We start from the raw sequence: 26,481 nt of genomic DNA on the forward strand, positions 1-26,481 counted from the left end.
AATGGTTACAGTGAGAGGGAACTATAGGGAGGAAGTGGGAGGGGAGCTGTTGCATTGTGGTAATTGTAGTCACTGTCATGAGACAAAGGATATGTGAACTGATGTATGGGAAGTGAATTTGCTCTGTAAACTTTCACCCAAATCACAATTAAAAAATAAAGTAAAAATTATAAATTGGGATATGCAAAAAAAGGAAAAAAAGGTTACAATGGCAAAGTTTACGTTACACGTATTTTATAATAATAAAGAACAAAATATAAATTTAAAAAAATCTAAACCACAATGAGACAGCACTTCATACTCACTAGGTTGGTGATGATGAGAAGATGTACAATAACAAGAATAGTGTTGGCGAGGATGTGGAGGAACTGGAACCCTCGTGCCTGCTGGTGGGAATGTGAAAAGCAGTCTGGCAGTTCCTCAAATAGTTAAACACAGAACTACCACATGATCCTGCAATTCCACTCCTAGGTACATACCCCAGCGAAATGAAAACATGCACTTAAACAAGTACTCCTATGTGATGCTCACAGTAGCCAAAAAGTGGAAGCAAACCCAAACGTCCATTAATGTGAACAGAACAGACTAATGTAATGAACAGATACACAAAACGTGGTAAATCCATACAACGGAAAATCACCCAGCCAAAAAGAGGAATTACAGACTGATACACGCTACAACGTGACTGAACCTTGAAAACATTATGCCGGGTGAAGTCAGTCAGTCACAAAGGAACAAATGTTACATGATCCCACTCATATGACATACCTAGAAGAGCCAAATGCACAGAGACAGAAAGCAGATTAGTAGTTTCCTAGGGCCAGGGCGAGGGGGAATAGGGAGTCAGTGCTTGATGGGTATGGGGTTTCCTTTGGGGGAGATGGAAAGGTTCTGGAACCACACCATGGTGGTGGGTACAGTCACATTAAATGGAGAATTTTGTGTTATATGAATTTCACCTCAATAAATTTATTTGAAAAAATAGTAGTAGCCTCAAGGACTCATTGAGGAAAGTCTCCTCCTCCAGCAAACAGTGTCTCTATTTCCCAGGGTCCCATCCAACTAAGTCATCAGCTGAGGGACATGAAAAGGGAAACAAAAAAGAAATTGTCTTGGACATGGAGTCATATGGCAGAGGTCTCTGGCAGGAAAAACAAAAACCTGTGATTCCATGGCCTCAAGTGGTAACCTACTAACCTTTCACCAAGGGAAGGAAAAGCCGTCCTGATACTTCCTATAACGTCTTAAAGCAAATTGCAACAACTCCCCCTCCAACACCCACATTCCTTCCGGCAGAGGAGGAAAAACGAGTTCGTTTTCCTTCAGCTAGCTGCGATATTGCTCTTTTCTTCAAAGGGTCAAAGGTAAGTCCATCACATGCCAGCCTGTAATTTGGCCCAAGGGAGAGGCCTTTCAAAGGCCTGCTCTGAGGGGTTGGCTGCTGGGTGCTCCAGGCCCAAAGATGAGGTAGAAAGGGTTTACTGTCTGGTCTCCAGTACCCAACAAGGCACCTGAACTTAACAGATGCTCAATAAATGTTTGATGACTGAATGGATGAATGAATGAATGAATGAATGAAATGAAGGAGGGCCATTCCATCTTTTATGATCACAGGAGAAACAGCCTCCCTTTATGCAAACCAATATCAGAAAGTCCACATTTACAACCCAGAAGAATTACCGGCATCTTCGCTTTACAAAAGGATTCACTCCAGGATACTGGGAACAGTGACAGCCTTTTCTGGATTTAAAACAGGATTTGATTCCTCTACAACTTTTCCAGAACAGGGGCCTTGCAGGAAGCCAGAGTAGCTCAATGAGGCACAGTCCTGAGTCCTGCTCACCTTTTCTGCCTGCAGAACTTGGAGCCCTTTGCACACCCACAGAGACTCACCTTCATTTTCTTCCCAGTGGGATCTCCACTGGGGGGAAGGAGGACAACTGATCTACTGAGGGCCTAGTGAGGCAAACGCTTGGGGATGAAAAGCACAAAGTTTTTAAAGTTACCTCAGCCAGACAGACAAGGTAGAAAAACAAAAAACAAAACCCAAAAGCCCACGCAAGTGTGTCCAGGTGTAGGGTTGGGGAGGTGGGGTGGTAGAGGGAAATGGGTCCCCAGTCTCCAAGCTCAGCATGCTCCTTGCAGCCACGGTACCACTGGTTCTTTGAGAACTGTGTGTGTGTGCGCACACATGTGCATATGTGTGTGTGCACGTGGGTTGGGGGCAGGACAGGGGTAAGGAAGAGGGAAATAATAGATTCAAGGCATCAAGAAAGTCCCTGAGTACTGTCCTTTCATCCCCTAAAACATCCTTTGGGCCCCAATGCCCCCCTCCCTAGAGCTTGCTGACTCTCGCCAGCGCCAGCGCCTGCTTCTCTGGAGCTCGGGGCCAAGGTCCAGCTTGCAGCGCTCTTCCCTAACAGCCAGACAGAGCTCTGCCTTCAATAAAAACCAAACCAAACAAAAAAGACACAGTTGCCAACTCTGACTCCTGGCAACCCCATGTGTGTCAGAGTAGAACTGTGCCCCACAGGGTTTTCAACGGGGCTCCTTCTTCAGAAGGAGATCACCGGGCTTTCAAGGTATTTCTGGGTAGACGCAAACCTCCAACCTTTCAGTGAGCAGCTGCGCATTTTAACCATCTGGACCACCCAGGGACCTCTTTGCCTTTCATACCCACTTGATATCTTCATGGAAAAGAGGAGGCTCGCCCTCTTTCAGGGACCAATTTTGGAACTACAAGTCTATGCCCATAAAGCAGAGAGACAATGTCCAAGATCTGAATGAAGGTGCTTGAATGAAGGTGAGGAAGCACCAGAATGAAGGTCTTGTGTTTATTCGAGTCCCTGGGGGTGCGAATGGTTAAGCACCTGACTGCTAACCCAAAGGTCTGAGTCCACCCAGAGGTGCCACAAGAGAAAGGGGCCAGGACAGCTACTTCTAAAACATCAGTCATTGGAAACCCCGAGGAGCACAGTTCTAGTTGGACGCACATGGGGCGACCAGGAGTCAGAGGGGACTCAACAGCCACTGGCTGTTTGGTATTCTCTTCACTCTGCAGCACAGACTGGTACTTGAGTTAGCTTAAGGAGGCATCTAAAGGCCACCTAGCAGTTGGAATGAGTTAACAGAAATAAGAATAGAGGAAAAAAAGTGCTGTGTAATTTTTTAACTACTTAAAATGGTTGCAACCTTCAAACTCCTTTGGGATTTTAGAGAAGGGGATAGGTATTTAAAACAAAGTTCATCCACCTACTAAGATGCTCAGAAATAGCTGCACTGGGATCCAGAGCGCCCCACGACTGCAGGACAGCAATCACTAGCCCAAAGAAGCACCTGAGTTAGACTGTTTGTTCAAAGACAGAGCTTCACATGGTGCCTTGGTCATAATGAGATGCTCTTGGGGTTCATTTCTGCCAGAATTTACTGGGAACCAAGTCGGCTGTAGACAACAACACATGTGTGGCTGTAAGAGAGACTGTAGATGTGTGTCTGGTATGTGTGGGGACGCACAAAGAGCGGTGGGCCCGCAGCCTTGCACACTCCACCCCTCAATGATAGGGACACTAAAGGGAACAAGAGTCACCAGTGGCCCAGAACAAATGACTGCAGGGACATGCCACCAGTGCTCTGTCCTGCAAGGACAGGGGCCTGGGAACCTAGAGGTGGGGGGAAGGATGAGGTGAGAGAGAGGCTGAACCAGACTGTGAGGGTCCGAATGCTGTGTCTACAGACCTCTAAGACTTAGTCGGCAAAAGTTGGAACTGGATGGAGGCTGGTGGAGCAGGAGACAAGCCCACTCCCTCGTCCACCTCCATCGCTCCTTCGCAGTTTTTATGAACGTACAGGTGGCACTCTGCAACCTAGTCTTCCTTCCATCGGGACCTCTAGTTCTGGTGTTCTTTCCTTCTTCTTCCTCTCTCATCAGCTACTTAGTCATTAACCTTTGTTCAATAAACAAATCAGCCCCTGGTTGGGAGCCCAGAACGCTATCTCTGAGGAGTGTGGGTTTGGGACTAACTGGGGCCAAAGCCCAAGTGGGAGGAGGGAGCAGTCTTGGCCAAATCCTTGGTTCTGATAACTCCCTATTCTAGAGGCTTCTGTCATTGACCCTGAAGCTCCCAAGGGAAGACTAGAGAGTCCACTCTCAGCTGTTCTGTTGCTCAGAAGTAACTCCTAGAGTAACACAAGCTGTGATGTCACAAAGGAAATTTTTTTTCGTTTCATTTTTTAAAAAATTAGGAGTTGAGAAGACTCCTACTGAGCATGTCCAAGCTAGACTCCCCCCCACACACAACTCAGTAGAGCTATCTAGCTGCAGACAAACAGCTGCTATCCACTAATGAGAAAATAAATGCATGTTGGCTTGTGGCTCTTGCCATAGGCCTGGGCACCAGAAACTTTTCCAAAGGTAGGTGAGGGAGAAGAAAAATGAGGGAGGGAAGGAGGATGCCGGGATGCAAAGGAAAGTCAGTTACCACAGCAAGGGTTGTGAGGAACAGAGTTTCGGGAGAGATCTCGAGGGCTTCCTTTTGATCACAAACAAGGAGAAAGTGTAAAACCAAAAGCAAAACGCTAAGGGTCACGTCTTTGCAGCTGACATCTTACTCAAAAGCACAGGTTAATACATTTTCCCCAAACTCAACCAGTTATGGGGCTAAGCCCACTAAGGCCTCTCCCAGATACTGAGCTGTGAAATGGGTCCCCGTGGGCCACTATGGCCCTGAAGAGGACGTATGCCATGCGGACACTCACAGCAAAGGGATAAGAGGAAGTGGACCTCGGGGCTTTTTAAAGTGCACAGAAACTTCCAGAAAGCTGGAAGAAAAGCATGTGAAGAGGGCTGGTGCCGCTCATGGGAACTGTCTGAGACCAGAGGGAGATGAAGAGTATCTCCTTCCCACAAGTGCAGCCCCAAGGATGGCGGCTTCAAGTCCAAGCCATGCTTACCACTGAGGAAGCGCTTCATGGTGTCGCTGCTGGCCAGCTTCATGGCCGTCTGCCCTGAGTAGGTGGCCAGCGTGGGATCAGCCCCATAGGACAGCAAGAGCCAGATGGTCTCCAGGTTGTCATTGACCACTGCATCATGAACGGGCCTGCAGAGGTAATGTGGGATGAGGACGGCGGAGCCCGAGTGGGAACCAGGTGTCTAGGCTCCAGGCTACCTCATCAGGAAAAAGGGAGATGACTCCAGGGTGAGGTAAGTAAGAATGAGGGCAGAGAACCACCTCTGGCATGTACCCCCCTACTGCCTTCTCCCCACCTCCTTCTCTTCTCTCTATACCTCAATCTCTTCCCTCCTACTCCTCTGTCTCTTGCCCACATTCTGGGACAGTCTCTCGGGCATACTGTAGCTCCACTGGTGGTTCTGAAGAAAATGAGTCTGAGAACAGAGCTAAAGCAGATGCCGGAGTGGGGCTTGAACTTAAGGAACCAGGCAACCCCCAGGAGCAGAGATGAGCAAAGCAGCAGAGCTCGCATCCCTGGGCCCAGGCGCCCCTACTGGGAATGCAGCTCGTGTCTGTATTTTGCCCGGGAAGCAGGCTGACCAAGCACAGGAGAATGGCATAACCGCTTTAAGACACAGCAGGATGAAAAAAATCCAATCCGAAATGTGACTCTAAGGTCAGCCTCCCAGTTAGCTCCTAAAGCCCAAGCTTCTGGCCGAGAGGGGCACTCTCAGGGTGATTTGCGGGGGGCCTGCTTGATCTTCCGTGATGGCAGCTACCCACGAAAGGATGGGTCCTATACAGTGCTAGCTCCACCCACTAACCAGTATGGACTAGCCATCCCAGACTAGCCATCCTAGAACTCAGCTACCCTGACCCTAGGCTCCTTCTCCCTCCAGTTGATAGAAGTTTGTTCGAAACATCTCCCACTGCAACCTGCAGCCTGGCCTTCTGCAAAGGTCCAGCTGGGGCCAGTTCTTCTGAGTGAGGGGCTGAGACAGGGTGTGGGAGGGGGCCTCAGGGTGGCGTCGCTTTCTTGCCTCGTGCCATCCTGTGCACTGCAGTTCACATTGGCACCATGCTCCAGCAGGATGTTCAGGATATCGGTCCAGCCCCGGGAGCAGGCCTCATGCAAGGCTGTGTAGCCAGCATTGTCGCGATGATTCACATCCTCACTGTCCTTCTGGAGGCAGTAGAGAACAACGTCCTGTGGGGACAGGGACTCTATGACCAGAGAGCTCTAATTCCTAAAATCACCTCAGTTCAAGTCAAACTTCCACAAATGTCCAAAGTCTCAGAGCCTGGCCTGTACAGTGGGGACTAACAAGCAAACCTCAAAATCTCATCAGCAAAATCAGTCCTGAGCCACTGTCGCCAGGGTCCCAGCTCTCAACTGTTTCCTTGGCAGTGAGGACACATTTCTTAGGGCTGAGAACACTCAGCTGGGTGTTGGCTGTGAGGGGGAGGTCCTCAGAGAGGTTCACCTGCCTGACCTAAGACTTAGTCTCCCTGAACACTTGTTCTACAGTCTGGGGCTTTGAGACTAGAAATGGGACATGTGGTGACGTGGACACAGAGCACAGTTGCTACCGGGACTTTGAGAACAAGGAAGAAAGAATTGCTTCAAGTACTGTCCCTGGACAGCAAGGAGCTCTGGTGGCGTAGCGCCTAAGGCATTTGACTGCTAACCAGGAGGCTGGCAGTTCAAACCCACCAACCACTCCATGGAAGGAAGACTGGGCAATCTACTTCTGTAAAGATTTACCATCTCAGAAACCCAAAGCGGGTCGCTAGGAGTCAGAATGGACTTGATGGCAGTGAGTTTGGATTTTTGGCTTTACTGTCCCTGAATGGTAGTCTCAACAGGACCAATTTTCATCTCAGGCCAGTAAGCCCCAGCCCTTCCCTCAAATCAGTCGGTCATGACCAATCGGTCATTCATTGAATGACCAATCGGTCATTCATTCACGTATGAATGATTAACTTCCCTGGGCTGAGACAATGAGACCAGAGGCAGGACTCCAGAGATTAGAGGCACCCTAGCTAGTCTGGGATGGAGCTGGTGGACGAGCTGAGGGCCTGGCTTTCAAACCAGTGTCTCTCACAAGTACATTAGCATCGCTCTTCAGTCAGGCCCTGGTGAGATGGAACACCTCGCTGTGCTGACAAGACGGCTCACAGGCTGGCTACAGTGGCTGTGTGTGTGCCTGTGTTGGGGGTGCTGCTTTTCCCTGGGAGAACACCCCATCTCCTACCCTGCCCACCAGTACAGCTGGTGGCCTCTGCCCCCCATGATATCCAGGACTGTTTGGTTCTCTGCTGGTGGCATGTTTGCTAGTTTTGCCCCAGGTACTGGAGGGAATCACTTGGCAGGCAGGGGCTGGCATCACTTCTTCAGGCCTCCTTTCGTGGTTACCACCACACTAAAAAAACCAAACCAAACTCATTGCTATCAAGTTGATTCCGACTCACAGCAACCCCCTTTGGGTTTCCAAGGCAGTATATCTTTACGTAAGTAGCCTGCCCAGTCTTCCTTCTGAGGAGTGGCTGGTGGGTTTGAACCACCAACCTTCTGGTTAGCAGTCAGATGCCTTAGGGACTACGCCTAAGAGCTCCTTTAACACCACAGTAGGTACTCAGCAAAGATGGGTGGATGGACCCAGAGCCCCTGTCAAGTCAGCTCACATGTGCTGGCTCGCCTGGCTGCGAGTGAGGCTTTCTTTAAACGAGTCAGTTATAGCTCTCAAAAGCCTTGTCCCCCCCTCCCCCCAAAAAAGGAGGGTATACCCTGGAACCCTGCAACTCCACTGCCAAGAACAAATCCTGAAGACATATCAGTGGGGTGGGCAAAGAGTTGGCCATAACCTAATGGTTGTTGAAGCCAGTGACTGATCAGACTGTGGAGGTTTGTAGGACTCTCCTGTCTACTTTTGAATATGCTTGGACTTTTCATAATAATAACAATAAAAAATCATTAAAAATAATTCAAGTTCATATAAATAAAAAGTGGGCAACAATCAAAATGTCTAATCACATAATTTGTTTCTGGTAAGTGAGTCAATGTTCTACCATGACGCTGACACTTGGTTTGAATTGAGGTATGTGTGTATCTGTATGTGCATACACATGCATGTTGTTGTTGTGATGTGCCATCAAGTGGATCCGACTCACAGGGACCCCCTCCTTGGGTCTCCGAGGCAGTATCACTGCGGAAGTAGATTGCCCCATCTTCCTTCCGAGGAGTGGCTGGTAGGTTTGAACTGCCAGCCTTCTGGTTAGCAGTCAAGAGCCTTAGGCACCACGCCACCAGAGCTCCCACACACACCCATATGTGCATATATTTTGTGTATGTGCATATGCCGTTATTGTTGAGTCCTTTCTGATTCATAGCAGCTCCGTGTGACAGAGTATAACTGCCTCACAGGGTTTTCTCGCTGTAGTCTTTACAGGAGGAGCCCTGGGGCAGAGTGGTTAAGTGCTTGGCTGCTGACTGGAAAGGCTGGTGGTTACTGGAGCAGATGGGCAGGTCTTTCTCCCACAGAGCTGCTGGGTGGGCTGAAACCTACAAACATTCAGTTAACAGCTGAGTGCTTCACCACTGAGCCACTAGGGCTCCTTCTGTATATACTTTATACACACACACACACGTTATGTGTATACTAAGTATATATGTATATACTGATATTTACGTGTGTATATACACACACACACATGCGTACATATGTATACACTAACGTGTGTGTATTTCTGTATTTCAGCTGGGTGATCTTGGACAAATCACTTCACATTGCTAAGCCTTGATTTTCTCACCTGTGAAATGGAGATAATAAAATCTACCTCCAACTGCACAGGCTTAACGTGCAGATCAAATGATATTAAATAGCCCAAGCTCTTACTGTGACAAAAGAGGTCTCAATAAACCTCAGCTTCATTTCCTGCCGTCTTTCCAATCCTCAGGGAAGGAGTACAAAATAGGGTTTACTCAGCCTGGCCCCTCAAAATCATTTCTGACCCCTCTATTACAGAAAGTCTAAATAGGGGGAGCAATCATTACCCCTCATTCCTTTCTGAGCTGCTGCTCAGAAAATTCAAGACAACATGAAAATCCCCAAATCCCATTTCTGGCCTAGGAATGCACTGGATGTTATCGGATCACCATGTCGATCGCATACATCTCACACTGACTTCCAAATGAGCTTGCGTCCCCACATGCCAATCAGACAAGGGGACAGGCAGCCCCAGAGGCCATCTGGGCAGTGAGGGAGGCCAGCCTGGGCACAAGCCCTAAACAAAACCCTACCTAGGCCACCAAAGAACCCCCAGAGAAGTTTCCCCATAAATGCTCAGGCCAACAGCACCCTGGGGTCAGGGAGCTCCCTCACCTTATAGCCAAGACGTGCAGCCCGCTGCAAAAGAGTCTCTCCAGCATTTTTGTTCACGATGAGCCGACGCGCCTCTGGGGGGATCTGCCGGGCTGTGGGTGACTCCACCTCCTCTAGGCCAGCACTTCGGGACTTTGAGGGTGTACACGGTTCCGTGGGCTTCACTGGGGTGGGAGATTTGGGAGATCGTGTCTTCTGCTGGCTCCAACGACTTTTGCCCTGGGAAGTAGAGATGCAGTGCAGGTCAGGTCAGGCAACAGGTCACTCCCCCCCAGAGGCCAAGGACATCTCAGCTCATCTTTGTCCATCTTCTGCTTCATGTGCAGCACCCCCAAATGCTCTAGACCACTGTCAGGCTGGAGGCAAGTGACTGGGTTGGTCACTACTTGTTTGGGATACTTCTAGGATCTGCACAGGTTTCCATTTATCTCTGCCCAGTGAGATGCTCAAAGGCTCAAATCCTCGACCCCATAAATCAAGGAATGGGGAAGGGATTGGAAGTAAGAGACTGAGCAGCCATCCCAGCTTCCCCCAAGCACTCTGCATGCCTTCTCTACCTGCACTGATAGTATTTGTGAAGGTTTTTACCAGTCATGTCTATAAAGGAGCTGAAGTAAACCCTGAGTAAAGAGAAGCAGAGGGAGACAGCTACCTTTGACTGAACAGGCCCAGACCACAGCTCCTAAAAGCTGTCACTCTTGCAACACACTCCCCAGCCAGCCCTCACCAATCTTTTCTCATCTTTCACCACACTATGTTCACAGATCGTTCCCACCTACAAAGAGTTCCGGTGCGGGAATCAGGCCTGAGTTGGAACCTTGCCCCTGCCATCCACTAACTACAGCAGCTGGGGCACACACAGCACAACCCGAGTCTCACTTTCTTCCTGGCAGGGTCTTTCGAGATCATCAACTGGGAAGGCTCTGGAACAATGCACAGGGTAGGTGCTCAAAAATGGTTGAGTCCTTCCCTCATGAGTGGCCTCTGTGTGCTCACCTTCCCCCTTTCTTTGTTTCCCCTCCTTTGAACCGGAATGTCTACAGTGGGCTCCTATGCCTGTGCCACCCTTGTATGTTGGGTGGATGAGGCAGGTAACTTGTCTTTTTAGTTCGGAGATCTTTAGATCATGAAGGACTGCACTCGAGCTGTACTCAAGAAACCAGACTCACTGAGTCTCATCTGCACTTGAACTTCATTTGGATGATGAGACTCTAGACTTGAAGCTGATGAGACTTTGGGGGGCCTTGGGAGGTATGGGTATATGCTGCATGTGGGAGGGATGTCAATCACTGGGGATCAGAGTCTTGAGTTGACTGTGGTAACCAGCCCCCAAGATGGCCCCTCACGAGCCCACGTCCTGGTTTTCATTCTCTTCTGCCATCCCCACCAACACTGGATAGAGCTGATCTGTGTAACCAATAGAAGATTGCAGAAATGATGGTGTGTGACTTCCAAGGCTAGGTCCCAAAAGACATCGTGGCTTCTGCCTTGCTCTCTTTAGGATCACTCGCTCTGGGGGAAGCAAGCTGCCACATGGTAAGAATACTCGAGCAGCCCTTTGGAGTGGTCCAAGAAGCCAGGAAAGGAGGCCTCCTGCCAACAGCCAACATCAACTTGCCAGCCATGTGAGTGTACTACCTTGAAAGCAGAATCCCCCAGCCCCAGTCAAGCCTCGAGATGACTGCAGTCCTGACTGATATCTTGACCGCAATTTCATGAGACAGCCCAAGCCAGACCCACCCAGCTAAGCTGCTTCTGAATTCCTGATCTACAGCCACTCTCTGAGATAATACATGTTTTCCACTGTTTTATGCCGCTAGGTTTCAGGGTAATTTGTTACCCAGCAATAGATAACAAATGCATCCCACTTACCCAAGGCCCTCAGAGCATCAGTGTCTCACTGATGCCCTAAGTCTTCTACAACATTCTACGACCCTTTGGTTATCCTCTTTCCCTGCAGACCCAGAGCACCGAGTCTGAACCACATCATCTGTCGCTTGATGCCTCACTTATTAATTTTCTTTCATTGTTTCACAGCTAAGTCTTGCCTCCTTGCTTGGTTTCCAGCTCCTTAGGGGCAAGGATCCTACTGTCAGCTTCACTTTTATTCCTTATATCACTTAGCTCAGGGCTGGGAACAGTATTGCAACAAATACTTGTTGACTTGATTCAGGTCAGCCATGTGCAGAGCCCTGATTAACCAGAAAAGTTACCTAGAAAGACACGAAGCCAGGAAAGGAGCAGCAGAGAAAAGATGAAGATGCAGGGCACTTGTCTCCTCTGGTAAATCCCAGGACAGTAAGAACTACTACCTTTCCCCATCCCGAAAGGGCAAAGACTACAATCCCTGGAAGGAAGGTACCAGCTGTGAGGAGGCAATGCTGCTTGATCTCTAGGATACAAAAACCAAGCCAAACCCACTGTCATCGAGTCGATTCTGCCTCATAGCAACCTCATGTGTTAACGGACTAGAACTGAGCTCTGCAGGGTTTTCAATGGCTGTAATCTTTACAGAAGCAGACTGTTAGGCTGTTCTTCCACAGTGCTGCTGGGTGGGTTTGAACTCCCAACCTTTAGGTTAGTAGTCAAGTGCAAACCACTTGCTCCACCCAGATCTTTCCAGGAGTATAGAGGTATATAATGGCAGTGCTGGAGGATGCTGGGTAAACCACCCAAGTTTCAGCTAAGGCAAGCCAGCAGCCAAAGAGTGACTCTCCTTCTGGGATCCAGAGCTACCAGAGAGCAGCAAGGGAGGCTGCCTGAGAGGGGGAAGAGCAACAGCAAGTGAGCGCCCCCTCTCCTTCAGGCCCCCCTGGCTCTAGACCCCTATGGGAAGAAGCCTTTGGCCAATGCCCCTGCTTTGGCATTGGAGGAGCATCCCCTGCTCTCCCTCCACCCTGCCTTGCTTCCTACTACAAAGCACCATGCCATGGGGGCAACCGGAGCAGGTGGTGGTGACTGGGAGAGAAAGAGAGGCGGCAGGGAGAAAGGGAGGCCCTGGGAAGGGACAAAACCTCTCGGGAGGAACATTTCAGCAGACACACTGCCAGGCAGAACAACTAGACAGAATCAGCAGAGTGTGCTGCTGAATGCCAGGCGGCTGGCCACCTTTGTGCGGCCCGGGGCCATCTGAGCGTCCGGGGAGGAGCGGAGGGAGTGGAGGAGGTTGGAGCCTGAGATTCCCACCTTGCACAGGAGCTGCTCAGCTACAGGATGTCCCTGCTGGACCGCCTCCCTCCCACAGAGTCGCCAGGATACTGACAGATATCACTCACTGAGCAGCAGAGAGGGGTATGGAAAGAGCCTGGGCTCCAGAGGCAGACAAGCCCAAATCCCTTCCCAACTCTGTCATTCAGGACCACTGAGTTACCTTGAACCAGTGTCTCACCCTCCCTGAGCCTCAGTTTCCTCATGATAAAGGCAAAACAGTGCCTACTTCGAAGACAGTGACAATGTGCATGAAGCCCTTAGCACAGCTCAAAGTGCCCTGCTAGCCCCTCGGTCCTCCTGTCTTTCTGGGGAAAAGCAGCACGCTCCCATTCTGGAGTCAGAGGGTATGGACCCTGCTAGCTGCCACTACTCTGTGGCTCTGTTCCCTCAGGCTGGCCACCTCCTCCAGAACAGGGACACACAGCAGGCCTCTGAGAGTACTTTACAGTTATCAGTGCCTTCACATCCACCACCTCCTTTGTTCCCCCAAGGACCCTTGTGAGACAGAAAGGGCAGAGTACCATCAATATTTTTACAAATGAGGAACTTGGCTTGAGTACCTTATTGGAGCTGGAACTAGATTCCAGGAGGGGAAGGGGAGACAAGAACCTGCGTCTTTCTCTCCTTTTGCCTGACCCACTCAGCTGTCCCTGCTCTACGGTGGGAAAGGGTTAAGAATCACAACAACCACAAGACCAGTGTGCTTTGTTTTTTTTCTGATTGCCAATGACAAATATGCATCATGGGTATACATTGGAATGTGGATTGTCACCTCCCTCAAATGTAAAGCTACTCCGGGATGAAGACTGGGCCATTTTTTCGGGCCATTTTTTCTAACGTTACAACGTGAAAGCCAGTATCAATGCCGTAAACGTCAGACCCAAAGAAGATGGATGTTTGATTCTGAACAGGAGTCCTAGGAATGCCTGCTCGGCCACTGATTAGTGAGTGTCCACTCAGTCACTCCTCTACTTCCCTAAGAAGCCACCACCCTGCTGAGTTGGGGTGGGGAAGGGCAGCCATAGCCCAGGCCCAAATGAAATTCCTTGGGCCCGCAGCCTCAAGCAACCTTTGTCTGGACATCAGCACCCTTGCTCCTACAAGTTGTTTGCTACCTTGATTGACTCAGAAAGCTCTCTGATTGGTTTCCAGTGAGCTGAGTCCAGACAAAAGCTTCTTGATTGGATGTTAACAAGCTATTCAGGCTAACACCCTGCCATATTCTTTAACTCTTTCTTAACTCAAAGGAGATCCAAGGATTAGAAAGGAAAAGCCATCTTGGGCCAAATCCTGTAGTTTGCAAATGCTTATTGTTAGCCGTAACTTTAGCTTCCATTCTTCAAATCCTCACCCCACCCCCAACCCTTCCCCCAAAAGTTTGTATTGTTGTTATCTGCATTCAAGTCAACCCCAACTCATGCACAACAGAATGAAACGCTGCATGGTCCTGAACCAGCCTCACGATCACTTTGGAATCAGAGCACTGATCCCCAGGGTTTTCTTTGGCTGATTTTTGGGAAGTACACTGCCAGGCCTTTCTTCCCAGTCCATCTCAGTGTGGATGTTCTACTGAAACCTGTTCAGCATCATAGACACATACAAGCCTCCCCTGACAGAGAGGTGGGGCTGCATATGAGGTGCATTGGCCGGGAATCAAACCCGGGTCTCCTATATGGAAGGTGAGAATTCTGCCACTGAACCACTAATGCCCCCAGAACTTGTTTCGAATACGTCAATAAATATGAGTTAGCTTGAACCACTTCATCTATCACTCACTCACTCACTCAGAGGATTACTGACTGAGGAGCTTGGCAGGAAGCCTGCCTCCTCTGGCCCCCTCTCCCCTCTCCCACAACTCCCCACGCTGGCAATGTACCTTTGCCTCTTCTGAGATGTTTGTCATGTGCTTGGTCTTGCACTTCCGTTTTCCTGATGGCTTTTCTGAATTTTCAAGGCAGGCTGGCTCCTCCAGGTTATTCGGGAGAAAACCATTTGGTGAATCCGAGATCCCCTGGGCTTTGTTGGGCAAGAGAAGGCTTCTGTTCCTGAGGTGGTGCTCCGAACTTTGGGAGGAAGTCTTCTGTTTACGGGCCTTTACATCTGAAGGCACAAGATAGGAGACATGGATGTCAGAGACATGGAGCACAGAGAAAGTAATGCCTTCTTCGAGGCTTCATCTAAGATGAATCAGAGGACTCTGGGGATTAGAATCTCAAGGCAAAATTGTGCATTTCTCAGCTATCAGTACCTAGCACAGGGCTGACTGCTACGCGAAATGCTTCTTGCACGGACACCGTTCGTCACCATCAAACTCCCTTCTCTGCAAGCAGAAGACAACTCCTGGCCCTGTCAGCAGGGGGCAGCCCATCTGGGTGTCCCCAAGACGAGGGTCGTTTGAAAAGGACCTCTCTATGGCTCAAATCAAATCAGGACTTTCTTGTCAGCTTTTCTTCTATCCACCCCCACCCCCTTTGTCTCTTTAGCCACTCTAATAGGAAGACAAATTTAGCAGCTCTGCTGAAGTATGAAATAGATACCAGGGGAGGAAGGAATGGCACACTGCTTCCTTCAGAGACTCAGGTCTTCCCACCTGACTGCCCTCTTTGTCACTCTCTGAGGACACAAATATCAAAGCCAACAGCAACTCTCCAAAACCACAAAGTGCCAGGGGTCTACTTATCTAGAAGTTGGTGGCAGAAACCTCTGGCCTTTCCCAGTTGAAAATCAAATTATTGGTGCCAATGAAGCACACTGGGCAGCATCTGTAACTAGCCACAGCTCACTGAACAAATGCATTCTAACTTCAAAAGGGCCTGCTGAGAATTCCATTATCAAGACCCCTATCCCATAGAGTCTACCCTACACCCCCCACATAGGAAGGATAGATGGTGTTTGTCCTTATCTCTCAGTACCAGTGTTACAGAGATTCCTGGCTTGGTCACTAACTGTGTGACTGACCAGAGGCAAGTCATAATCTCTCTGAGCCTCAGTTTCTGTATCTGTAAAATGTGGCGAATGTAATCCACATCAAAAGACCAGCATGAGAACTACATGTGATAATATATGCAAAACCACTTTATAACCAAAAAAACAAAAACAAAACTCACTCCCATTGAGTCGGACCCGACTCATAGCGACCCCTCCTTGGGGTGCCGAGGCAGTATCACTACGGAAGTAGATTGCCCAACCTTCCTTCCGAGGAGTGGCTGGTGGGTTTGAACCACCAGCCTTCTGGTTAGCAGTCAAGTGCCTTAGGCACCACACTACCAGAGCTCCCTTCCACTTTATAAACTAAGGCATTATTAGTGTATTTAAGTGGAGGCTCTTTTACAAGGATCATGCCCATGTCTTCTTTATCCCTCAGAGAACTGAACACCATGGCTAGCACATGGCAAAAGATCATTATGTCTGCTAGTAGCCATTACTGAACATCTTCATCAATGACTCCATAGAAGAATCCTGATCAAAAGGGTGAAAATGTAGAAGAGAAATTCAAATTTTCATGGACTCTAGATTTCTGAAGCCATGGAGAAACTACTGCCCTGAAGTAATCTCTAAACCTTAAACCAAAATATCCCCGGAAGTCTTCTTTAAACCAGACAACAGTTCGGCTTAACTAGGAAACATTGTCTGCCTTGAGCATTACACGAGATCAAATTGACAACAGCAACTCCAAGGATTAGACAGGAACCTTAGGGGGCAGTAAGTCTATGTTAATGAGGGAGGAACAAGAACAACTCAGAAAAGGAGGGTGAGAATGGTTACACAACTTGAAGAATATAATCAATGTCACTAATCTGTACATGTAGAAACTGCTGAATTGGTACATGTTTTGCTATGTATATTCTCAACAACAACAAAATAAATATTTTTTTTAAAAAAAGATCATTGTGTATACAAAGTAAATTACTGCAGCCTCAGTTTCTCTACATTGTAAAATGAGGGAGGGGAACTAGATCCAAGAATCCGCAACTCACCTTCCTCAGCCTTGACATGTGCTCTCATGTGTGACATTTCCAAGGGCAAATTCAGAAGTAGAAGTTGTCATTGAAGTATAAGGTATTGGATGCAGGTTATGAAAAAGCCAGCTGTAATACCACCCCCTTTTCCCCAGCTAAACCAGATCCATTAGTGGGTCCCCACAACTTGTTCAAGAACTACTGTGCTAGATCACCTCTTACGGTGCTTCCCGCCAGAACATTCTAAACTAGGGCATTTGATGTAAGAAATTTGTGCTGAGACAAAAGAGGAAGGAACAGAACTGTGCCTTGTGAGGACCTCAGGAAACACGAGGAAGCCATATTACAGCTTTCAATGCCACAGGAAAAGAACCACTCCTCCTACTCTCTTTACCCAGAGCAGCCCAGGCTCTGGAGCTCATCCAATTGCAGAGGAGCAAGGGCTTATAGTAGTATGGAAAGGAACAAAGAGTTGGAGTAGGAGGTGAGTGAGTGGAAGTGGCTCTTCCTATCACCTCTGCAGGTCAAGGGAGCTACCCAAGTCCAGGACAAAAGAAAAGGTCATGAGGATCAGAGAAGAGTAAGGTGACCTGCCTGGCTTGGCCTTTGCTTGAGTCTCTGATATCAACCTGAAAGACAGGTTGTCGTAGGAGGGATTAGAGCTTTCTGAGAAGAGGGATGTTTGTCAGGCAATTCATTCATGAAAATGCCATCTTCAGATCTGAAGGAAGACAACCAGACCATATGTCAAAGCCAGCTGCCTCAACGCAAACACTTAGACACACACAGAGGGAAGATGACCCACTTTCCAACAACTGGAGCTTCCCCCAAATCAAACAGTATGCCTTGGTGAGTGATGTTATCCATGTTATTGGAGGTGTTCATACAAAGGCTAGTTTTCTACCTGTCAAGAATGCTGTAGAGATCTCTAAACTGGATAGAAAACTGGACCAGGCAACCTCTAAAGTCTTTCGGGTTCCAAGAACTTGTAAGTTCTGTAGGAAGCTTCTAAGCTAGGAAAGCAGCCACCATTAGAGAAGATCAGGTGATACATAAGCCCCTCTTCACCCCAACATCAGTGGCTGAGGCCAATGCCTTAACAACTCATTCCTGACTAATCAACTGTAGCTCTGGCAAAAGAAAGGGAAAATTGGCCCTACTCTCTCACACAGCTGATGAAAATGGGCTCAATTACTCTCTTGAGTGTAGGGATAGGTATCACCACTTCAACAGAGCTGGAAATGAGGTTAAGCCTTCTTTGCATTATAGTAAACCAGAATCTACTACCCACTCAATATACAGTTATTCAATTTTAGCTTTCATAAGGAGACTGTAGATGTTTACCAGCAGCTCATGATGAATCCCATTATAGGAGACTATTGACTGGTGCTTCAAAGGCACAGGTCACAGGGAGAGAATGAGAGAGAGGTTCGTATGGAACCCAGAGATGTGATTTTTGCTCACTCAGAAATCCACTACAGGACTGGGCCTGAAAAGTGCTAAGTGGAACATACTGATAGTCGCTCTTGTAACAGTGTACCTCCATGATTACATATTCTAATATCTGACATGGCCAATGAAAGCCTGGTTTTTTCTTCGGGCTGACGGCTTTTCCAACTCAGGCCCAACAAAAATGACACCACCTTGGGTCACCTTGGGAGCCTAAGGCATCTGACTGCTAACCAGAAGGCTGGTGGTTCAAACCCACCAGCCACTCCTCAGGAGGAAGACTGGGCAATCTATTTCCATAGTGATACCGCCTCAGAAACCCAAGGAGGGGTCACCATGGGACGGATCCAACTTGATGGCAGTGAGTTTTGTTTTTCTGGGGGTCACCTTAAAGCTCCACTCCACCTTTTAATAACCTTTGTGGTATCAATTGAGAAAGCAAAGTTGTCCCTGCTTCTGCTTGAAGTTATTCTGTTGGCTTGAGGGAATCGCTGTACTTCTCATTTTAGGGGCTGGAGGCATCCCAGGAAAAGCAGCCAATGCTCTCTTTCTTCTTGAATCCAAGATTCTAGGAGAGAGAACCTGGCCTCCAAAAAGATCTGACTCCCTCAAGTCAACCACAGAATTCCTTGGTATGGAGTTGCTCCATGCCAAGGTTGTCACTGTGCCCTTGCCCACACATTCAGACTTTTACAAGAAATTGGAGGGCTTGGGCCTTCATGTTTGCAGTACACCTGTAGACCGGTCCTAACTTACTCAATCCCTACCCAAAGGCAATACCTTGGGGCTGGATTTGAGTGACACCCTCTGGTAGCTGGAGATCATAGCACCAAGTCTCTACCAGTCTAGAAGTCTTCTGCTGGTGTAAGGCAGGCAGAGGTATGCTCCTGCAAACACCTGAGATGGCTGAGGGTTCCTAGGAGCTGCACTGGTTGTGGTTTGGGGAAGGGGTGCAGCAGCTCACTGGGGCATCAGCCCCCCGGCCAGCCTTACCTGCTCTCCCTTTCCGCCGTTGCTCTTCTTCTTGCTCAGTCAGGTACTCCCCAGTCTGGTACTTCCGGCTCTTCTGCCGTCTCCGTTTCTTCCTCTTCACCAGGCCTTCCTCCTCGTCTTCCTCCTCCTCCTCATTCGTATCCCACATTTGCCGCGCAGCCTCTGTCCTCCAGGGCATTTCTCGGGCTCGCCACAGGTGCCTGCGGCCCTGGCTCAGCAGGGTCTTGTCCTGGGCATGGTGGCTGCGATACTGGGTGTCCCGCTGGGTCTTCCTCACCTTTCGACGCTTAGCTGGGGTGGGGGTCACCTCCTCTTCCTCCTCTGTAGGGAAGACTTCCTGGCTTCCCATGTCACTGTCTGCCATACCAGCAAAGGAGCTACAGATGCTTCCTGTGGATGTACAGAGGACGGTCAGATACATCTTCAAAGGAAAAACAGTATCATTTAGAAGCAGTACCCAGGACTAGGAGTTGGGAGGTCTGGGTTCAAGTTTGAGCTCCACTAGTTAGCATGCTTTTGGAACACTCCTTCACTTCTATTATCTCAGCTGTAAAACAGGGATACTGCTCCCTGCCTTACTGACCTAAACAGGGCTATTTTGAGGAACAAATGAGATAATTCTCCCCTAAGTGCTTTACAAAGTTGGATATGTTATAAAACTATAAAGTATCAAAGTATTAAACATACACAGCGTCCTCATACACGTTTCCAGTGTCCCTGTAATTGCATTCCACAGACTCTCACTTCATGCTCATAAGGCACCAAGCATTGTGAGAAGTGCAGGAGTGGGCAAAAGATCCCTGCTTTTTTGGGAGATCGGGGTTTAGCGCAGGGTGAGGGAGGGCAGATTGGCATCGTGTACCACCAGTGTTACTGGCAGACCTACCCGAGACAAGTAGAATCACCACCAAAGAAAAGTCTCAGGCAAAGTGAAATAATAAGGAATCCATAGTGCCTAAGGCACTTGACTGCTAACCAGAAGGCTGGTGGTTCAAATCCACCAGCCACTCCTCGGAAGGAAGATCGGGCAATGTACTTCCATAGTGATACTGTCTCAGAAACCCAAGGAGGGGTCACTATGAGTCGGATCCGACCCGACGGCAGTGAGTTTTTGTTTGTTTGTTTGTTTGTTTCCTATGACACAGCCTTGCTCAGTCCTGTCCAAATGAGACTTGGCCAGGCCCTTTTCCCTCAAATTGACCCCACCTCCTATGGAATTGTCAAGAATTCAGGGGTAGAGCTATTTCTCTGGCACCACCACCCCACCCCAGTTGCAACTATTCCTCTCCATGGGGCAGACATGTCACCCTCCAATGCTGACCACCCCAGTACCAATGGCACCTCTTTTGGCCTCCTAGGCCACCTTATCAAGAAGCCACTTTCTCTCCCTACTCTTTCCTTCAAGCTATGCTAACGACAAAAGTACAATCCAAAACTGGCCTGGCTCAACATCCCAGGAGATCTGACACCTTCCTTGGAAACAGCACTGAGACACTACCACCTTTCTCCTAAGGTCCAGCTATTAACTTGACCCCAAACCCACGTGAGGTCAACCAGAGAATGAAAGAAACGGTTGGAGGCAAGCAGAGCAGCCCGTGACCAAAGTTTCAAGTCAGTCTGACAGCTTATAGATAGGAAACATCCTGCCAACATTCCTTTATACACACCAGGCAGGGAACAAAGTGTCCTGGTTAATCTAATATTCTGGATAATATGGAATCACCATCGAGATCACACAGAGATCACCAGTTTCCAAAGAATCAAATACAGTCCAATGTGTTTAACACGAAAATGGGACTGGTTGCAATGTAACAGCTCTTTGATGATTCAGAAGACACTTCAGGATTTTGTGAGCCCTCTAGGCCATCATCACGAGCTCCAATTACCATCTCACTCTCCATGTGCTGAGAGGTGCCAGTTAATAGAATTTCAGATAACTGAGTTTATACTGCTTCTTCATTCCATCCAATTTGCATGGAAATCTGGGTGAACCAGGGCAACCATCTCTAGCCCTATGTATTAATGTGGAGGTTAGTGGAAAATAGGGGTAACTGGAAAGGGCTAGCTTCTTTAAGATACCAGGGGTCGACCAATACAAATTCAAGGGACCAAATGTGATTCTGCCAGCCCTGATGGCTCAAGGACCATTTCCAATTTTGATGACGCCTGTCACATAGGGCAGTCAGATCAAGACCCAAAGGTTAAATGTTCAGGCCTAAGATTAGCCCCAATAATTATCAGATGTCAATGTTTGCAGCAGAGCCAGCTTTCCTGAGTGGGACAGCACTTTCCTCCTTCCACCATTGACTCCCAATAAGAAAAGTCAAATCCCTGTTCTGGAAAGCTAAGCCCCAAAACCTGTTGCTGTAGAGTCGATCCTGAGTCATGGCAACCCCATGAGTGTCAGAGCAGAACTGAGCTCTACAGGGTTTCCTGCCTGTACTCTCCATGGAAGTAGATCTCCAAGCCTTTCTTCTGATGTGCCTCCAAATGGGTTCAAATTCCCAACCTTTTGGTTAGTAGCCAAGTACAAACCATTTATGCCATACAGAGCCCAGAAAGCTAAACAAACAGTCCTAAAACCATGGATAACACCCACCCACCACCCAGCCCAGCTCTCTTGCCTCTGCGGGAAATTGGGCATCCTGGCACAGTGAATCAATGTCCCAACTTTCCACCTGGGCCAATGCAAAATCGCTTAACAAGCCTTCTCTTATCAGAGAAGTCACCAAGATGGGCCATCGCCTCCGACGACTCACTCACCAGACTGACTGCGTGTCCGAGTGCTCAGCACCACAGGGACGAAGTCCCGGAAACTGCTTTTTGCTTTCTTTTCCAAGGAACCTGGGGGCAATTTGGGGGGTTTCAGGACAGAAGGTAGAAATCACATAACCAGAGTCTGGAAAGATTTTTCAGAAGGAAACCCCAAGGAGGCCTTGTGTTCACCCTGGGTGACAGTGACCAGCTCCCCTTGTGCTGCTATCATAGCCATACCTCTGAGACAATGAGCATTTCCTGGTGGCTTTGGAAAACCGGGCCTTTGGTTATTTCTGCTGACACCAAAAAAGGCATCGATTCGACAACATGCCAGAAAGCAGAAGGGCCGGCTGAGTGTGACTTAGAGGCGGCTGTACCTCAACAAAGTTCCAACTGAGCTGGAGCGGGTCCCGGAGAAGGACAACCTCAGTGAATCTCAGAGGATGGAGCAGGGCAGGAAGGTGGGAGTAGGGAGGGGAGAACGGGGAGAAATGCTATATAAGAGCAGAATGAAAGCAGCAGGGCCTGTCCAACGGGCAAGACCATGAACATGGGCTACTGGGGTCAAGAACACTTGGACTTCTCTCTCTGATGAGGGCGCCAAGAAATAATTTGTGGCAAAGCACGCAGATTAAGTACACCCTCCAAACGAAACATCCTGTGTGTCCCTCAATAATAATGGGAGCTTTGGACATGTCTACACCATTCTAGCTATTTATTTTTAACTTTTAGTAATGGAAACTTTAATATATACAAGGTCGAAAAACTGTGTAATGAACTCCTGTTCTGCTGTTTTTGTCTAAATCCTCCTGAAAGCCATTTCTTCTTTGAGTCAAGACGCATTGCAGGGTAACAGGCTTGCTATGCTTCTGTCTTGCTAAAAACCACCTCCCCTTCAGAGTGTCTTATTCTAGTGTCTGGGGTGTGCAGAATAAGCCCCAACTTCCTCCTCCCAGGCCTTTGACTTCAGAGATGTCAGCTAAAGCTTTTCTTCCATAGTGACGAAGGCTCCCTTTTCTAGTCGTCTCAGAGCCACCCCCACCCCCAGCTCCCAGCCCCGCCATGGGGCTCCTGCGGCAGCCCACCGGGCCAGGCCCTGGGGCCTACCTTCCTCGTGGCCATCGGCTCGTTTGCCTGGAGACTGGGACTCCGGCTTTGTCGGCTTCTGGTGCTTGTGCTTTACCCTGACTCCGTTGTGCTCTTTTCCTGAATCTGAAGCCCCCCGGGGACTTTTTTTGGTAGGTTCCTGGGGGTCACCGGGCGGCTTTCGGCACTGTGGAGAGGCAGAGAGAGACAAGTCTGAGGTCAGTTTCACTGATGGAGAAAGTTCTAATTTTTCATTTGAGCCATGTGCCTGTTGCTGACACACGGACCAGAGCTGCCCAGGGTGGGGGTGAGGGGAAAGGGACCATCTGCTGCCTTCCACAGAGACGGTTTTGGATGGAATCCAATGTCCTGGTAAATCCCCAAAGGCATCCACACCCCATTATTTTAAACAGGTTCCAAAGTCTGTGTTCACAAGCCAGATAAACTCTCAAAGGCATTTGAAAAGGTGCAAACTCAGGACTCCATCCTCTATCAAACACCAACGGCAAAATAGGCATAAAACAAAAATGCCTGCTCCTTAAGTTGGGTGATTAACCTGTTCAAATACAGGTTCCCCTGCTATCCAAAAGTACAGCAGTCCTATGAAACTTTTTGAAAAGCGAGATGGAGTAAAGCCAAGAAGCAATTACCATTAATTTACATGGGAAAAAATTTTGAGTGTTCCCAGACCCAAAATACAGCCCACCAAATCACACTAAGTGCTGCACAAAATCTAAACGAATCCTTATACACAGTGTTCACAGACACAGTTCAAAGCCATGGCAGCCTGACGCTAAGACACTGAGGGTAGTTCCCGGAGGAGGAGCTTGACAAGGACACACTGCCTCTTTAACTCTTGGTGCAAAACAAGCACTTAATGCTAGTTTCACTTTTCACTTTTTTTTTTTTTTTTTTTGTAAAAGCAAAAATCCTCTTCCTACTTCCTTCAGTTAGCGAAAACAGGTACTAATGTAGGTCTTTCGTAAAAGTGAAGTGGCATAAAGCGAATTTTCGAAAAACGAGGGGATGGACACCTGTATCTTAATTGTGAATGGGACCGATACCAACAACTTAAAATAATTCTCAGTACAAGCCAATCAGAAAACTAGTCTGTTTTCAGGCATAAATTAATACCAGAAAGTAGTTTCAATTAAGGCAAGAAGAAAAACACAAAGCAGAAGCAAGTGAAGTCTCCCCACACTTCTGAAAGACAATGTCAAGGCCCAAGCAGTATTAATAACGTCACTTCCACCCAGCAGCACTTTCAACATCTTTAAATGCTTTCATCTCCACGATCTGATTGTACCTTCCCAATAAGGCTGAGAGGGGAAGCTAATATCGTCCTCATTCAACAGATAAGGAAACTAAGGCTCCATCCAGGACAAGAGGGTAAATGACACATAATTGACTTGTTCAGGGACTGCCACTTCTCAGGCAACCCTGGACTTTCACTCATTTGTACTTGCAGTGAAAAGGTGGCAGAGGCAGGATTAACACCCAGGCTCCTGGCTTCCAGCCTCTTCACATCAGCTCTCATTACTTCTACCCAACTCATACCTACGTCCTGGTGCATCCAATAGGAACAGTTGTGCTCACACATGGCCAAGGGCACTCTCAGCCTAACAGTCACCATATACTCTCATAAACTTTGAGGTTTCTCTACGCCGCTAAGCAAGAAATAGGGCAATGTCAAGACCTTCCGTATTCTAGTAGCTAGGGTGTGCAGAATAAGCAAACGGTTTAACAATGAAAGCACGTCCCAGCAGGAAAGGAAGAGTTAAACCTGCTTGAGTTGTTTTTCCTCTGAGTAGACCCACACCCTAACTTCTAGAAGGTCATCACTATCTAGCTAAGGGGGTGGCAGAGACCTTATTGATGGAACATTTTCTCGGAGACGGGTCTCAATTCTTTGGGGCAGGGAGTCACCATTACCAGAGACTCTTCCATCCTATGAATTCCTCCTGCTTTTTATTCAGCAGAGGGCTGAGCTGAAAATTCAATTCGAGCTTTGCTTGCTGCTAGTTCCTACAAACAAAAGTGTTCAGGGAAAGAAAGAACTGGGGAGGGAAGAGAAAGATAGGGAACTGCTGCTGGAAATCTGACCTTCAGGTCTGGCCGGAGAGAAACTATTTTAAGTCAGGAGGAATAAAGTTAAATGCACATAAATTTGAACATGTCCTATTTATTTCTGAATATCACTTTGAGCTGGCTCTTTCAAGTACAGATTGTTAAATTTTACTTCCTAAGAGAGACGAAAACAGAACATCTAGAAGGGATTTCTATCTGTATCTTTTGCAGGGGTAGCCCTGAAAGTAAAAATATATTGTGCACTCAAATTAGGCAAAAAGTTGGGAGGATGGGCACATGTAACATGAAAGTTCTGGTTAACAGTTATAAAATATCTTCCAAAGAATTTTCTAAAAGATGAGAAGATAATGAAATACACCCAGCACCAAACAGAGCACAAATATATCTTTGGTGATGATTCAGGAGGCTCTTTAGGATTCAGTAAGGCCTTGGAACATGTGGCAGAGATGGCATGAGACTGTCCTGTAGCTTGGCCATGCCCTGAAGGGGGCTTTTTTTTTCCCCCCAATTTTTATTGTGATTTGGATGAAGTTTACAGAGTAATTTCATTTTCCATACAGAACTTCATACACATTTTGTTTCAATGACATTGACTGCAATTCCCCACAATGTAACAGCTCTCTTCCCACTTCCTCCCTGCAGTTACCTCTTCCCTCTGTCCTTCCCTCCCATGCACTCCCCCCCAGCTCTCTCCCTGTGCAAACACTGCCCTTCTATTCTCCCATGATTGATCGCTCCAAGGAGTATATTCACCTGATGTAAGTGTTCATCCCATATGCCTGTCTATTATTTGGCTGGAAGCCACAGGGGTGAATTCTTTTCCAGACCTGAAGGGTAACTAGGGGCCATAGTCTCAGGGGTCTCACCAGGCTCTATCAGACAAGTAAACCAGGTCTTTTTTCTCTTTTTATCATTTTGAGTTTTGTTCCACATTGCTTTTCCCCTCCATGCAGGACCTCCTGCACCAATCCTCCTCTGAGTGGTTCACAGTGGTAACCAGGCACCATCTAGTTCTTCTGGTCTCATGGTCATAGGCTGAGGATTGCATGGTCCACCAGTCCCTTGGACTAACTGTTGCCATGTGTCTTTTGTTTTCTTCATTAGAAGGGGGCTGTTTTGAATTAATCCTTAGTTTTAGAATCTCTGGGTGGTGCACACACATAACATTCTCTGCTGCTAAGCAGAAGGTTGGAGGTTCGAGTCCTGGGAAGGAAAGCCTGGCAACCTACTTCCCAAAAACCAGCCACTGCAAACCCTATGGAGCATAATTCTACTCTGACACCAGGAGTTCGTCATAAGTCAGGCTCAACTTGATGGCAACTGGCCTGTTTTTTCTATCTTCTTAGTTCACTTATCAATGATTTCTTTCTCAAGAAAACAGGGACATGATAAAATAAAGATCTTAGTTGTTCATGCTCCTGAAAAATGGACATTACAGCCAGGTACCGAGAGCAGCTTCAAGGTCCTGTAAACTTTAGTCCTTGCCCTCTGCACCTGTTCATCTGCCCAGTGAACTGTTCACCTAGTTCAAGAAGGGCCAGGCCCGATTCCTTCAAAAGTTGGAAATGCAAATACCATTTGACCCAGCCATCCCATTACTAGGTATAT

General features: G+C 48.0%; 1 protein-coding gene across 1 annotated transcript in view; it reads right to left on the reverse strand.

The window, feature by feature from the left end:
• Positions 1–26,481, reverse strand: part of BCORL1 (BCL6 corepressor like 1) — a 49,939-nt gene that overhangs the window by 6,829 nt on the left and 16,629 nt on the right. Inside the window, exons 4-10 of the mRNA XM_042783402.1 lie at positions 22,807–22,972; positions 21,706–21,786; positions 18,943–19,332; positions 14,418–14,641; positions 9,332–9,550; positions 5,990–6,156; positions 4,951–5,096 (exon numbers count right to left, since the gene is read on the reverse strand). Coding sequence (XP_042639336.1) covers positions 4,951–5,096; positions 5,990–6,156; positions 9,332–9,550; positions 14,418–14,641; positions 18,943–19,332; positions 21,706–21,786; positions 22,807–22,972 — 1,393 coding nt within the window. The remainder of the gene's footprint in view (positions 1–4,950; positions 5,097–5,989; positions 6,157–9,331; positions 9,551–14,417; positions 14,642–18,942; positions 19,333–21,705; positions 21,787–22,806; positions 22,973–26,481) is intronic.

This window comes from Orycteropus afer, unplaced genomic scaffold, assembly GCF_000298275.1.
Source record: "Orycteropus afer afer isolate SDZICR_OR568_19922 unplaced genomic scaffold, OryAfe1.0 scaffold01054, whole genome shotgun sequence".
In the NCBI taxonomy this organism is placed as follows: Eukaryota; Metazoa; Chordata; class Mammalia; order Tubulidentata; family Orycteropodidae; genus Orycteropus; species Orycteropus afer.